General features: G+C 35.3%; 2 protein-coding genes across 2 annotated transcripts; one reads left to right on the top strand and one right to left on the bottom strand.

The window, feature by feature from the left end:
• Nucleotides 1-54: 54 nt before the first annotated feature.
• Nucleotides 55-7,121, bottom strand: LOC132183642 (auxin efflux carrier component 6). Its single transcript, XM_059597003.1, has 7 exons — nt 6,631-7,121; nt 5,550-6,178; nt 3,650-3,839; nt 3,131-3,216; nt 2,711-2,868; nt 2,276-2,352; nt 55-672 (listed from the first exon to the last, which is right to left on the bottom strand). Exons 1-7 carry the CDS (start codon nt 7,056-7,058, stop codon nt 606-608), a joined length of 1,635 nt encoding a protein of 544 aa, XP_059452986.1. The 5' UTR covers nt 7,059-7,121; the 3' UTR covers nt 55-605.
• A 6,137-nt stretch (nt 7,122-13,258) lies between these two features.
• Nucleotides 13,259-15,888, top strand: LOC132183771 (alcohol dehydrogenase). The gene is made up of 10 exons (XM_059597185.1): nt 13,259-13,469; nt 13,640-13,776; nt 13,897-13,943; nt 14,062-14,387; nt 14,489-14,571; nt 14,671-14,746; nt 14,941-15,002; nt 15,095-15,190; nt 15,277-15,438; nt 15,509-15,888. The coding sequence occupies exons 1-10, from the start codon at nt 13,433-13,435 to the stop codon at nt 15,623-15,625; spliced, it is 1,143 nt and encodes a 380-aa protein (XP_059453168.1). The 5' UTR covers nt 13,259-13,432; the 3' UTR covers nt 15,626-15,888.
• The last annotated feature ends 639 nt before the right edge of the window (nt 15,889-16,527 follow it).

Raw genomic sequence — 16,527 nt, 5'->3', positions numbered from 1 at the left:
TCAAACAGTATAAAATAATTACGAATATGTGATGATTGCTCCAGATATTGCAAGACAAAAACAGAAGCTGAGATGACATTAATTTTCCTTTTTTCCTCTCTAGTCAAACATGCTTGGTTGCCACAACTTTACCCACCCCCAACAAGAAAATAAGGCTCCTACCTTAATCATATGTCATGATACTCCCTTTCCCTTTCGGCTACCACTAATACATGTACTAGGATAGCATGAAACGTAATGAAAACCCTAAATATCATCCTGTCACATTCTAATTTGACCCTAACTTTTTGGCTTTTGATAAATATCATTATCCACCCTAACCAAGTCAACATTCTCAAAGCGTTTACAATAACGGAAGGCTAGCCCTGTGATCAATACCGTTAATGATGATGACATGTCATATATATGTTGGCCAGATCCAACATAATGAGGCCGACCATGGACATAAATGGTCGGCTAGCTAGGACGACATCGTAGGGACATAATAGTTGTCGTTGAACTCCATGCTACTAGCTAGGGGCATTATACTTTGGATGCTCCATGCTTTATTGAAAACGCACCAACTTCTTAATCCTCTTTTTTTTTTTTTCTTTTTTGCTCTCTTTTCATAGGCCTAGAAAGATGTAGTAGAGGAGGGTTACAGGTAATGAAACTAGCATTCCAAAGATAACCCTGCAAAAGGAGAAGGGCATTGTGTTATATATTCATCGATCTCTTCATTATAAGTTAACAACAATTCCCAACCATTTGAATTTGAGACATTTCACTTTTAATAATTAGTGTTAATTGGACTGACATTGGAGTTACCGCCAACATAACATCAAGTTTGGAAAATGATATATTTAACTGGAGAAGAGCCGACCCTTTCACCTAGAAGGATAGAATTGTTAAAAATAAAAAAATTGTAAAATGATAATTCTACCCTTCACTTAAAAGGAACCGGTTCCTCTCTGGTTGAATTCAACTAGAGAGATACCCTTTCCATCGAGTTTTCAGCTGCAAAGTAATCTTAATGCAGATGACACCTAAGTATATAAGTGATGCTAATTATCACATTGATTTTATATTGGCTGACATATATAAGTGTGAGGTCACCCAAAGTATATATATAACTTTTATTTTTTTAATTTTTTTTAAGTGACGGTCAAGTTTATTCAAATTCTATACTATATATATTTATAGGAGTAATGCTACTTTTTATACTCATTTTACATTAGTTGGCATGACAGGTTTTAAGTAGTTTCACATGTCATTTACCTAAAAAAAAACAAACAAAAAAGACAACCACTAATAACACATCATTTCATGATCTTTGTGAGATAATTATAGGATAAAATTTACTACATAACATCAATGCTCAAATAAAAAATAAAAATGTAGTATATTACTCACTTATCCTTCCTATATAAGTGATCTCCTAGGGCTGCATTATGTTGCGTGGGCAGGTTAAAAGTTCAGTAGATTTCTTATAAATGTGTTCATCAGGAAGGAAAAAAAAATAGTAGGATTCTTCTGTTTGTGAATTAGTGTGTTTTAGATGGTTTTAATTTTAATTTTTAAAAAATATTTTAATGTGACATTAAAGTAATAATTGTATTTATATTTTTAAAAGTTCTTTATAATCTTAATTGTTTGTTAATTGTTTGTAGTTTAAGAAATAAAATAATAAAAAAGAGAAAGAAAAATAACCAAAATTTTAACAAACAAAGTTCAGGTTTGGTATGAATGTGAAATTAGATTTATGAATACAAGGGAAATTCTCAAACCCTAGCACTTGGAAAATGGCAGCAGAGCCGACATGATTGACATGAGTGGGGTTTTAGTCTCATGGTCGATAGAAGAAGCATCTGAATGAATAGTTGTGCTACACAAAAAGCATCCCCTAATTTAAATCTAAAATTTCAGGATAATTGAAGTCTACCTAGAGATGCCTAATCTTAGCCCCCACATTATTTAGAAATAAATTAATATACCTTGAAATTCCTCAAGAGAGGCGGGTTTAAAAAACAAAACTCAGCCTGGGTATTAAATACCGTCTCAACTAATTTTTGAATTATTTATTTATTTTTTAAATATTAATTTAATAATTTGTTAAAACCGTCACATTAATATTACTAAATGGTTGTAGAATAAAAATATAATTTTTAATATTATTCTTATTTTGAATATAAAACTCAAAATATTATTGTTTTCGTTGTGGTAGTGGATTTGTCAGTGTTATTATTGTTGTTATAGACATAAAAATGCTTCGAAATCAAAGTTAAATCTAACTTACCCTGTACTCAAAATGTCGGGGTGCAATCCATATTCCCTTGCAAAGACAAATGGTACAATCCCTTGTGGAAGAGCTGCCTGTAATTCAGCAACAGTATGGTTTAAGACCCCAAAATAAAGTTTTCCACCCATAAAATGCATATAAATATCCTTAAAGTTAACATATGTTCTTAAGACATGTAATTTTTATATAATTTGTTTTATTAAAAATGCATATAAAAATTACTTGCAGTAAGGACAAGAACATATGTTAATTTAATAAACTGTGTTATATAAATTTGAAAGAAAACTTTATCTTCCTATGCCAACAAAACAAAAACCACAAATGTAGATGGAAACAAGCGAATTTTCTTTTTCCCTTTTTCCCTTTTTCCGCTTTAAATAAAAAAAGAATTAAAAAAAAAAAAAATAGAATGCATACATAGGATCACAGTACCTGTACAATGGCAGCATGTAGTTTTTCACCTCTTAATCCAACAGCAACCGATGCAGCTGACATTAATATGGGTCCACAAAGGAACCGGATCACCATCCCCATTGTTGCCCTTTTTGTCCCACAAGCAATAATCCGTGGCTGGAGGGCCATGAACAACCCTGCAATTAACAAAGTACGATTTTAATACTTTTCAGGCAGAACATAGAAGAAACATGTCAATTTCAAAAGTGCCATTCTTGGTCTAAAATCCATGTGACATCAACATTGTAATAATAAATGTACATTTACTACACTGCATGTGATTTGTACCCAGTTCGTAAAAACAGATCATGTATATATGAAAATGTCTACATGTGCATTTGTCATGTAATGTACATTAATCACATTTATGATGGTTGGGAGATAATATAAATAATATACCTAAGCTAAACATTGCCATCCCAAGACCAGCATCTGAGATTATTTTTATCGAGTATTTCACCAAACTCGGCATCCCTACATTCCATCTGCGACATCCATGAAACAACAATAATGTTATAACATTCACTCAAAAAATAATTCCATTTATATAATTTTAATAATTTGACAATGAAAGATAGTACAAAAAAAAAGTAACCTACTCCTTTTTACAACAATGTTAGACCTACGACTTTTTTATAATTTATTAACACGTATCAATGTGGCTTCAATCATATGCTAATAGTGACAGGTGTGTTAATAAAGGGCTTCCCCTCTCTTTTTTTTTAGGCAAATTTCGAATCTTGGGTCTTCCGTTCATAACAAATTCTCTAAATTTCAAATAAAATTAAGTCATTTCATAATTAGATTAGATTTTGTAGCAGTTAATATGAAGTATAAAATAATTAATTTCTTTCAATTTGACTTGAAATTGGGGTCGGGCACATAGGATGAGTATGGCGTTACAATTAAGAAACTCACTTGAACGAGATTAGAGACCACAAAAGGCCTAACACACTTGAGTATGTGTTTGGGTTGCGAGAAAGCTTCCGTCCAACCACGATGAGTATAAGCCTGAGGATGACAAAGGCATGTGGCATTTCCTGACCACCGGCGGCCTCCTCCTCCGGCATTTGAATTTTGGTGCTGTCTCTGAAGCTAATTTCTTTCCCTGAAAGATAATAAAATGATCAACCTTAAAGTTTGATGGCTATATCCACCTGGCAAGATTAGCGAGTGTTGAGACAAACAGACAACATAATTAGTGAATGAAAATATTGGGTTGGTGTTACCCTAATGGATTCTTTATAATAGGTCTACCAATTAGGCAATCATGTAGGCCCCCCCTCTATCATTACACACGTGCCTTCAGCAAATGATGGCACCTATCAAGTAAGATTCTGACTAAGCCAAATGTTTGATGAAAAACAAAAATAAAGATTACTTTTGACCACTTTGGTTGTTTTTTTTTTTTTAATTTATACATATATAATATATATGTTTTATTTATTACGAGTGAAGCGTGGACAGTGCCACTTTATTCATTCCCTTTCATCATGTCGTGGGCACTTAATTAGGGAATAAGAAAAATAAATAAATGAAAATTATATAAATAGAGAGTGGGAAAAAGTAAAAATATTATTTTGATATTGTACAAAATTAGACCATGATTTTTGTATTTTAAGTGACAAAATAGAGTTCCCTACGTGGGAGAATGAGGTTTACTCTTGTATTCCATTCCTTTATTAATTATAATTTAAATAAATAAAGAACAATTATTTTTTTCAGAGCAAGAAAATGAGTTTTATTAATTAGACTAAAAATAAAATCCTCGAAATCCTAGCCGTTTCTTCTGCCCATAGTTTTTTTTTACTAGCTAGTGAGCATTACGAGCAGGCATATATACTTGTTATACATGCACAATTTATATTATGATTTCTAATAATAAGTTAATCATTGAACTAAAATTTTCACATTAGAAGACGTTTTTAAATTAAAAACAAAAAAATAAATCATCCAAACACATATTAACAACAAATCATTTTATGTTCTTTTCTATTTTCAAATCATATTAACAACTAACACAGCCTTGTTTTTCAAAATAAAAGCATGAAAAAAAAATACATCCAAACAAACATTAACGAACAATTTTAGAACTATCTAAGATTTATTTTAATCTTGTGTCCTTTGTCATAACCTGAGCAAATTAAGAAGAGAGTTAACATGCCTTCTTTTCTGAGCAGTTCAAAAAACTAAAACACATATACTGATTTTTTTTTTTTTTTTTTTAATTCACCTAAACTACATCACTTTTTAGATGGTAAAAGTAAGTAAGTAAATAAACCGGCGACGGTAAAAAATGAAAAAAAAAAAAATAAAAATGAAACGTGACAACAACAACTCTAGATAGAAATAAACATTTGTAGTGTTTTCCTTCCATAATCGTCCAAAAATGGTAGTCAATTTGTTCTTACAGGGATCGATCAGCCTCAGAGGGGAGAGGCGCTTGCTCTGTCAGACTCAGATTTATTCAGAAAACATCAAAGGCCAGTTGAGACAAAACGTGCAGTACACCCACCTGACAAAGGTTTACATGTCTGCTCGATATTTCTCTCGCATTTAAAAACGACACAACGTTTGTCCCCTCAAATACTTATAACATGTTTATAATTAGGTTTGAGAAATACAAATTTTATTAATTTCTTTTTTTTTTAAATGTGTTTTTTACTATAATTTTTTATTTAACTCAACTTTCTAGTTATTACCCTCTCTAGCTAGCACAATTCCAAACAAAATGGGAGCAAACGACGAAGCAGAAAACAAACAAACAAACACAGTGATACACACACACGGCACCCCCACGTAACGTACTATTACGTACCTGCACCCATGACATCCTTGCACCCTTGTCTCTCTCCCTGAGCAAACTTTCCCGGCGAGTCCCACATCATCTTCACCCCTGAGAAAGCAGGAGACGGCTGCCGAAAAACCCTACCGGCCACTGGGGACCTCGACCATACAGGCGTGTTCGCCGCCGTGGTGGCCGTGGTAGTTTCCAGCTCGTTGAAGTTCGAGGCGCGTGGAGTAGGCTGGAGCGAGTAGGCGTCCGAAGACGCGTACCCAGATTGCCGAGGGCTCGCCGAGCGGTAGCCGAGGGCGAGCTCTGCGTTCCCGAATGCGATGTCATGTGGGAGTAGCGGTGGAGGGGTGTTGACGGAGAAGATTTCGGCGTTGGAGAGGTTGGAGGCTCTCGGGGTGATGATTATGGAAGGGGAGAGCGTTGAGTGGTTGTCAGCGGCGGAGGACGTGGACCGTCGGATGCGCACCCTGATGGTCCGGCCGTTGGGGTCGAGCTCGGACTCGGTGCGTAGAGGATCACGTCCGTCGAGGGAGATCACGTCGTCATCAAGCTCGAACTTGGATATGGTGGCAGCGGCGGATCCTGGAAACTGCGTTTGGATTAGGAGGGTGGCGGCTCTGTATTCGAAGAGGAAGAGCAAGAGTGTGTACCTGCGGGTTTAGTTAAAATCAGACCTCTTGTTAATTGATTAGCAATCGACATTTTTTTTTTTTTTTTTTTTTTTTATCAAAAATAACCAGAAAAAAATAAAAAATAAAAATAGAAAACCATATTTTGTGGAAAAATATAAGCACTTGATAGAGATCATCATGTCATAGTGAGAAATCACGTTTGAAGGAGAGAATTTTATCTGAACTAAAGTTAGAGCTAAATTCTGCTTTTGACGTATAGGTGGGACTGACACTAATTTGTGTGTTTTTCGAGCTTTTGCGCTTCCTTTCTACAAAAGGTGTAGCTAAGAGAGGAAGAGCAGCAAAAGGAAAAAGACCCATTGATGAAGCTTTCACAGGAATCAAGATGGTGGGAGTAACCAATAAAGGTTTATAATTAACATTATTCAAAATTTGAAAAAAGGAAAAAAGAGAAAATGTTTTCAATATACCAAATGATGCATTGAAGCACAACCAGTTGCACCATGAGGCTCTGAGTGAAATCCCCGTACATGGCTTGAAGCAAAGGAATGCCCATGACAAGCGTGTTGGGCAAGGTGGCAACCGAGAAAAGAGTGATCAGCCAATCCAACCCACCTCTAAAGAAGATAGCCCACACCGACAGCGAAACAAGGACTAGAACCTTAGAAAACGTGTCGGCCAGTATGAACTTGGTGTCCATTTGGTACGGATTGTTCTGAGATATGAAGTGGAACGACAGCACCGGAACCGCGAACACGGCGACGAACCGGTTTATACCGGAGCACTGCTCCGGCGTGAATATCTTCCACCATTTCACTGAGCTGTATGCTACCAGCATTGCAAAATATAGAGGAACCATCGCACACATGACATTGTAGAAATCATTTCCACTTATCATCTCTCTTCTCTCTGATCTCTCACAGAGTTTTGTGTTTATGGAGATCAGTCATATGAAAGTGATGAGGAAGAGAATTGTCTGTGTTTATATAGGAGTTCATGGACGGAAATGCCCTTCAACCAATTGTTTTTTCACTTTGGAGTCACTTTAATTAATACCGGAAATCACGGTTGGTAAGCTTGATGATATATAATTTTGTAATATCGCTCACCAAAATAATTAAAAGAAGTTTCTTTTTAGGAAAAATTATAGTTTATTCTTTAAAGTTGACAGCGTTTTTCAATTCGAACACTAAAGTTTTAAATTTTGCAATTCACTTCCTAAAGTTTCAATTTTTTGCAATTTGACCAATTGTATCAAAAACTTTTCATATTGCTCCTAATTTTTTATTTTTTATAAAAAAAATTTAAAAAAAATCCAGGGTGGCTACGACCATCTGGCCATTTTTGCACCCCCAAATTTTATTTTATTTTTTATTTTTATAAAAAAATAAAAATTAGAGGCAATGTGAGAATTTTTAGGATAATATTGGTTAAATTGAAAAAAAAAAATGAAACTTTGTAGAGGTGGATTGCAAAAATTGAAACTTTGGTATTCAAATTGAAAAATATTGTCAACTTTTGAGAGTTAAACTGTAATTTTTCCTTCTTTTTATTTTAATTATTCAGTCTTTTTTCAGAATATTTCAATGGCCTCACTATTTTAATAATGTATTTTTATTATTTCATTTAAATATTTTTTTCATAAATTTATTTATTATTTATTTAACTATTAAAAGAGGAGATAGAAAAAAAAAAAATGTAAAAAGAGAAATTATTTTTTTATTCATTTGGTGAATTAATAGTATTCGCTCACCATTTTTTTTGGGGGGTCAAATTGGTAAGGTTGAAAATGAAGGTTCTCAGGCTCTTTTACGAAATTAACTCATTAAAATAACCAAAAAAAATATTAGTGTTCTGACAAGTTAAAATAAAAAATGTATATTTATATAAAACAATTAATGTTAATTAATTTACACGTGGCAAATAGGGGGATCCATTAATCTATGTGTATGTTCCTCTCTCGGTAGTTGGAGTGATGGGATTCAATTGGCATTTCCAAGTATATGGTTTGCTCTATCTCACAGCTGCAATAGTTGAACGTTGTGCTTGGTGCCTCACTGATCATTACGTCATTCATTACGGAACACCGTTGTGGTCCATGACGGAGGGTTAATTAGCTATGATGATGATGATTTTTTTTTTTTCTTTTTCTCTTTATCATCTTTAATTTGCTGTGTATATATAACATTAATACTCAATCATTCCCAAAGAGGATTACTGATGGATTCCTCTTAATCAAAGAAATATTGAATACATGCATCTTGTACGTGTCAAGGAAAAAAGTGGCATATTGATAAGAGTAATGCTACATGATCATCTCACTAGGATTATCCTATTTTATCCTATTATATCCAATTTACAGGTAGATCAATCCATACTTACAAAAAAAAAAACAATCAAAGGGTTAATTAATAGTTAGTACTGTCACATAATAAGCATAGTGAAAATAGATCATGTGGAATGAGAGTATACAATGTAAAAAGCATTACTCTATTAATAATCGATCAAGAGAAATGTTATATATTATTCCCTATTCCACCTTATTGTACTGGGCCAATGTGGCAATACACATCAATTCTTGGATTAATCATTGTTAAAATAAATAAATAAATAAATTACTGATAAACACAACTCCATCAGTCTAATGAAATAAGAGTAAGATATATAGAGATGTAATATATAGCATTGTTAATTGATCAAACATGCATTATTATTACCCAAAAAATAATAATAATAGATAAATAAAAAAATTAAAAATTAAAAAAAAAATTAAAAAAAAAAAACCCTCGACTGTGTTAAGTTCTAGCTGATATAGTCAGAAAGGACCACAAAAATGTGACCCTTGGTGTTTTGGACAATAAGAATCTTTCAGGTACATGAAATTAATTACGTACATGTATAACATTAGTAGAAACAGTATAACACAGCAAAAGAGGAAGCTAGCTAGGTTTAGTGCTCAAATATCATGGGAGATGATTAATTTAGGGTAGGAAATGAACACAAATACCACAGATCAATAAGTCGTCAGAGTATCACGAATCAATGAAATTGCTGCATAGTACTGCAGTAGTTGATGGACCAATAGAGTGTTAAGTTTGTTTAAGGAAGGATTCTTTCCTAAAGGGTGGAAATTCACATGAATGGCCCTTTGTCCCTAGCTATATATAACCTATTTAAAGGCTTGCATGCAGCTCTTCACAAACAGTTACAACCCATGAAATGGAATTCTCACCTTGTAAGTTGTAAGCCTCCATAAAAGTTACCGTCTTTCTATAGATATTACAGAGTGGTAATATTTGGGGGGAAAAGATTACAGGTTTTCTTGTTTAATTGAGAGAAACAGTAAAGAGGAGACACAAAGTAATGAAAGTGACAAGCCACCGGCCCATTTCCAAAGTTGTTACCATTCGAAAGAAAAGGGTTAATTTCTCTGTTGCTTAGGAGCTGGCCGGTGATCAGGAGCCAAGTAAAGAGACCCTGCTAATTCACAATGTCCCACCTACAAAAAAACCTCTTCTGCTCTCACACAATGGAGTTCAGAGATTATGACTTCTTTCCATATGGTAAGTGAGATCATTGAGAATCTAGAAAGAAAACTTCAAATCCAATGTTAATGATCGCCCAATGGCCCCATGCCTTGTTTACTTCTATGCAACAATGGGCTTTTGCTCCAACCTTTTCATATATAAAAAAAATTCTATCTTTTTTTCTTCTTTTTCTTCTTCCTTTTTGCCAAAAGTTTATTGTTTAAAGCTTCAGAAAAAAGTAAACTTGGATACACCGTAAAAGTGAGGAACAAAGGTTAACCAACCTTTTCGGTTCTCATTAAAATGGCACTTGCTTTCCATAAAGTTTGCTTACTTTAAACCTAGCTAGCTACCTCGGGATATATTGAACCTCATGATCAGCTGTGGTTATACCTAATATATTTCCCTTAAACTTTCTTTGGATACACTTTATATTTTTCAAAAGATCTGTTGTTCATTAGTTAAAAAGAAGAAGAAAAAAAAAAAAGATCTGGCCCTCAACATGAATTTGCAGTAGGTTGAAAACCCAGTTCTTCAACAGTAGTTGCTGACGTCAAATTACAACATGATTGGGCGGACAGAAGGAAGGAGTAATGGAAGGAGAATTGGATGCTCTTACTAGAAAGAGACACAAGAGAGAGGGAGCTAGGGGCCAGTTTTACATTTGGGTAATAAAAAGTGGATGGATTTGGAATAAGAGGAAACTTCTCCCCATTTCCTGAAATATTTTTTACCCCCACCCATCCTTAATCCTTCATCGATGGGGACTTTAGGCTTTAGACAGAAGAGGGAGAGAGACTTATCATCATAGGCATTAAGGCAGCGGAAGTGCAAAGCAGATGGGACAAGAGGGAGTAGGGACCTGAGAAAGAGCCACTGTCTGCGACCATCCAACAATGTTTGTCCTCTTTCTTCTGTGTTTCATTTGATAACGATATGACATGTGGCGTGGGTGGGTCCCTTTCCCCTCCTCATTAGGTGGCAGCGCATGCCCCGTCTGCAACGGCCGGCCCAATCAGTCTCTATCTGAAACTGCTGGGCTGGGCTCCACCACAATCTTTTACTACTTCTTCTGTCCTTTGACTCTCCTGTGGATTCTGCACCTTTGCTTTGGGTCACTGTTCACAAATCACACGAGGCCCATTCAACCTTATTCTTTTATTTATTATTATTATTATTTTTTATTTTTTATTTTTTGTGGCCAAGCACAAAAATATTTTCAAACTTTAATTTGGTCATTTCTTTTTTGCCAAAATATTTTTGGATATATATATAGACCGAGAGAGTCACTCTTTCTTAAAGGTATTATAGTTTTTACTACACTTTTCTTATAAAATAACGTGATAATCTATAATTGGACTGGTGTTTTTTTTTTTTTTAGTGCTACGTTAGGGAATATGCACTTGAGAGCTTAGAAGTGGAAGTGTATATAACATTTCTCTCGGTAAAATGATTACTACATGTTCTTAAACTTAAAGATTAGCTCCGTTTGTTAAAAAAAAAATTTAATTAAAAAAAAAAAAAATCTAATAGAACATGGACAGAATGATCAATTTGATAATCGCAAAAGAAACTAAAGGAGCTAAAAGATAAATTGGAAACTTTGAAAACAATTCTAAATTATAGGGACAAATTCAATAATATTAGCCCAGCCCATAAAAGATAAAACTATAAAATTGAACACAAGCTTGGTTATTTTGGGAACACACTTCAAAAGAAGAGCTCCTTCCAATTTCTGAAAGCACTTTGCCTGAACGACCAAATTAAACAATAGCACACAAGGCCCAAGAAGCAATAGCACAAGAAATAAGCTGGAAATGGGCCATGGCCTGCAGGCCAAGAAAAGGGAAGCCTGAAAGAATAACATTTTTCTTTGGAGCAAGAACCAGACAGCCTGGGTGGTTGGTAGAGCTGCTTGAGGAACCCATCTATGGAGTAATGGAGGAGTAAATGGGAAAGGAATAATAAACAAGCTTAGCCTTGGGTGGGTTTCATATGGCTTTGTAGTGAGAGAATTCGGGCTTTGCTCCATTGATGACTACCTTAAGAGAGGAGCAAAGAGTAAAATTTACGTCATTTTGTAAGAGTTTCTTTTATAAAATATTTTGTAAGCTTAGCATTTCTCTTTCTTATTTGTTCTTTTCTCTAAGTTTAAGGATTCAAAAAGAATGACATTAGAGCTATAATTGTTAATTTGGCAGTCGATGTGACATAAACGTGAACAAAAATGCTACATGCACTTCTAAGTACATACTCTTTAACATGTATTTGGAAATATGCAAGCAAAAATATCAGGATGGTGTAGTTTTTTCTATGTGACAAATTGTCCAAAGGTGTTAATGGTTAGGTCAAAAACAAGATATCCGATGCAGCCTACAAATGCCCCAAACTATGCTAGACTGGACAATCGAATCATATAATCCGTCTCTTCAAAACAATGTATCAGAAAAACTGATTTGGGAAGGAAAAAAGAAAAAAGAAATGCAGTGGAATTGAATCAAACAAGCTGTCAATGTCATGATCAAAAGGGGGCTACATAATTAATTAATTTATTTTCTTTTGGATGTGGATCAATTCCTGTTAGTACTCCTGTGGTGTTAACATCAACCAGAACAGGAAAGAAGCCTTTGGAAGGATTAGGAAGTGGAGTTTTTGAAGTGATCGATGCAGACAAACCACAATCAAATCGAAGAAGGAAAGGAGGGGACAAAGTTCAAAAAGTTTTGGCTTTAGTCAGTTGGAGAGCTTTATGGTTTAATAGTGATTGGTTCTCAAGCCAACTTGTTAATTTTGATACCCAGGTCCCCATTAAATTGCCTAAGTTGTTTACCATCTTAAAAATAAAGCGAGTATTTTCATAACAGACTAAGCTTGATACGCGAATATGAATTGCTACCCTATATATGAATTGCCTAATTTTTTCAGTTTCTTAAAAAAAATTTTACCCAAAGTTTCAAATCTTTCAAACAAGTTGCAATTTGGAGCTTTTGGTGAAAATTTTGTAATTACAAAATCTAGTTATTGATTGAGCAAGGAAAGAAAAATGGGTAATTACATTTTCTTTTCAGGAACTACAACGCATTGTCACTTTGCCCCCATGAACTGACAACCCTACTGTCCGACCCCATCAAACTATCATTTTGTGCCCAAAACTCCACTTCCATCAGTTAAAGACGTTAACTAAAACGGTCAACCCGTCACTTTGCCTCCTAAACTACAATGCTTTGTCCCCATGAACAACAACGCATTGTCACTTTAACCATCTGAGTTAACGCCTTTGACTGATAAAAATGGGGTTTTTGGCACAAAATGGTAGTTTGATGGGGTCGAACAGTAGAATTGTTAATTCATGGGGACAAAGTGACAATGCATTGTAGTTCATGAAGAAAGAAAGAAAGAAAGAAAGAAAAAAAAAAAAAAAAAAAAGTAATTACCCCAAAGAAAAAACAAAAGGAGGGAGAAAAATGTACATTTTGGGGTCCAACCCCACTAGACGCATGCTTACGAATGAGAGTGATATTTTATCTTACGAGGACAAAATTCTTTGAAATGACAACTGTGACAAGGAACAGTACCATAGTCACCATTGATAAAGCTTCATAGTTTCACAACTCAATCAGACTTCTATCTCCTTCCTTCCTTCAATTCTCTACAACTAGGCAATATTTCCCAACAAGAAGAAAACTCATCGACTGCCAAAACATTTTTTGATATTTTAGATTGTCGGTGAGACTAAAAAGAAAGGATGTCAAGCACTGCTGGGCAGGTCATACGTTGTAAAGGTGAAAATCACTGGGATTTTCTATTTAATTTAATGACAGTTCCTCAACATGGTTGATAAATTTAGAAAAATATGCTCGATATCTGTTTAAATTTCCCTTCTGTTATTGGGTTGTGAAGTTTGATCAATTCTTTTCACAAAGTGATCATGGGGCCTTTTATCTTTGTGTAGCTGCTGTTGCATGGGAAGCAGAGAAGCCGCTTGTGATTGAAGAAGTGGAGGTGGCACCGCCACAAGTAGATGAAGTTCGTATAAGGATTCTCTATACCGCTCTGTGCCATACCGATGTTTTCTTCTGGGAAGCCAAGGTAGCACATTTATCATTGCTTCTCAAAAAGCAGCAACACCCACCTTAAAATAGTGAGAAAAACGATGATGTTCAAGGAAAAGAGTTTCTGATTCATGTTTGATGGATTTGTGTCCTGCAGGGACAGAACCCTTTGTTTCCAAGAATCTTTGGCCATGAGGCAGGAGGGTGTGTAAATTTCTTTCAAAGTGGATTATAATTCCCTATACTTGCTTCTTGTCGATCGTTAGTATTTTCAATGGAATCATGTTTATCTTTTTATTTTCTTTCTAAAATGCATAAAAAGGATCGTGGAGAGTGTTGGTGAGGGCGTGAAGGATCTGAAACCAGGCGATCATGTCCTCCCAGTGTTCACTGGGGAATGCAAAGAATGTGCACACTGTAAATCAGAAGAAAGCAACCTGTGTGAGCTTCTGAGGATAAATACTGACAGGGGGGTGATGCTGAGTGATGGAAAATCTAGATTTTCAATCAATGGAAAACCCATTTACCATTTTCTTGGGACTTCCAGCTTCAGTGAGTACACAGTGGTTCACGTAGGCTGTGTTGTCAAGATCAATCCATTGGCTCCTCTTGACAAAGTTTGTATTCTCAGTTGTGGAATCTCCACAGGTAAGAACCATATATGAGAATTAATTCCCTATACTTGTATAGTTTTCTGTTAATAAATAATTTTATAGAACCCATTTTTTGAGTATATATTTGTTGTATAGGCCTTGGTGCCACTCTGAATGTTGCAAAACCGAAAAAAGGCTCGACAGTGGCTGTCTTTGGATTGGGAGCTGTAGGCCTTGCTGTGAGCTCATGCCCCCCCTCCCTCCCTCTCTCGAATCTTTTTAGCATTTCTTTTGCCTAAATTTTAACCATTAACACTGTGGTTCTTCGTTGTGATTAGGCTGCTGAGGGGGCCAGGATTTCTGGGGCTTCAAGAATTATTGGTATTGATCTACATCCGGATAGAATTGAAGAAGGTAAGCATACAAGAAAATTCACACAGATTTTGGTTGAAAACTTTTGAAGAATACAAGTATTCTTCAATCAGGTTGGAACAAATCCCAAAACTCCAGGAATTGTTGTTGCCTGCTAATTAAACATTTGGATTAGAAGAAGAAAGCTCTTCTTATATACGATCTTGCTAAGAAAAATTCACTTTGCTTGTACACAGCAAAAAAGTTTGGTGTGACTGAGTTTGTGAACCCAAAAGACCACAAGAAACCAATTCAAGAGGTTTGTAAAAGTCCAAGGACTTTTGTTCACCATTTTCTGCCTTTTGTATTTGAAGTTGTTACAGAGCACCTGGCTTGTGAATTGGTAATTAGGTGATAGCAGAGATGACAGACGGAGGAGTGGACAGAAGCGTGGAGTGCACAGGAAATGTTGAGGCCATGATTTCTGCATTTGAATGTGTTCATGATGTATGCATGTTTTTCCTATATTTCTATTCTCTTCTGTTATATGTTGGTTTGGTCCTTTTCATGTTGAGTCGAAACTGTTACGGCAGGGTTGGGGGCTCGCCGTTATTGTGGGTGTGCCTCGCAAAGATGCTGTCTTTAAGACAAACCCCGTAAACTTTTTGAATGGGAGGACTCTCAAGGGTACCTTTTTTGGTAACTACAAGCCTCGCTCTGATCTTCCCTCGGTGGTGGAGAAATACATGAACAAGGTAATCTTCAATCTCTCAACCACTTATTTTGATTATCTCAACCAAATTGATGACCCAATTATTGTCCCAGGAACTTGAAGTGGAGAAGTTCATCACCCATCATGTCTCTTTCGCGGATATAAACAAGGCCTTTGAGTACATGCTGAATGGACAAGGCCTTCGGTGCATCATCCGTTTGGACGAATAGGAAAGCTTTCATGTTGTGCCTCTTAATAAGTGAAGCCCGATCAAGTTGCCCCCAAAATGCTCTGTTCAAGAAGTCATGCATGCAGGCTAAATCACAATTTTGCATCCCCTTTTGATCTTGGTAGCTGCTGCCAGTTCATGTATGTAAACTGTGCAAATGACCATCTCATCTGGAAAGATTTTAATACGAGGCACTAATTATCAAACTCTTGTGCTGTTTTTGTACATTGTCCTTCGTAAGGAATGTAATCATATTTTCACCTATATCTCCATCTCTCCGATTCAATTCAATTATGCTATTAAGCTTGACATGCAAGAAACAAATCCAAATCCTTTAGGTTTCTTGCCATGCCTAATACTATAAAGTGATGTCTTGGACTATAATAATGGTACCCAGAAAACTCTAATCTTCTCCAATTCCACCATTCCACCTTATGCGTTTGATGAGCACTACCCAAATGAATTTGTTCAGGGTTTCTAAATAACATTGAGTTAAGTTAGAATTTTTTAAACCCTGTTAAATTAGGGTGTATCAAATCAACTCAACTACCATATAATCATTAATAACCCTTCTTCTGTGTAAATGGAGTGAAATTTCTTTGCAAATAAATAATACTCTCATCTCTGCTTTCTCTCCAAAGTGTGTGATGTCACCACCTCAATCTGTTCTTGTGCAAGTAACCACCAGTGATCCATCTCAATAATGCCTGTAGCCCTAAATCCAATTCACCCACCGTTTTAATTTTTGAATCCCTTTCTTGCATTAAATGAAACTGATATCAAAGCAAACCCAGAGGTCTCAATTAATTTTGTATGAGCTAACAGAGTTAAAAAATCCGAAATATATATATGAAATCAACTCAATGACATTCTCTTTTAATGGAAGGCCTGTATAGTAATAGA

The sequence above is a fragment of the Corylus avellana genome, chromosome ca6 (assembly GCF_901000735.1).
Source record: "Corylus avellana chromosome ca6, CavTom2PMs-1.0".
NCBI classification, from domain to species: Eukaryota; Viridiplantae; Streptophyta; class Magnoliopsida; order Fagales; family Betulaceae; genus Corylus; species Corylus avellana.
The sequence above is the reverse complement of the archived record's forward strand: the minus strand, read 5'-3'. Positions and strand labels throughout refer to the sequence as shown.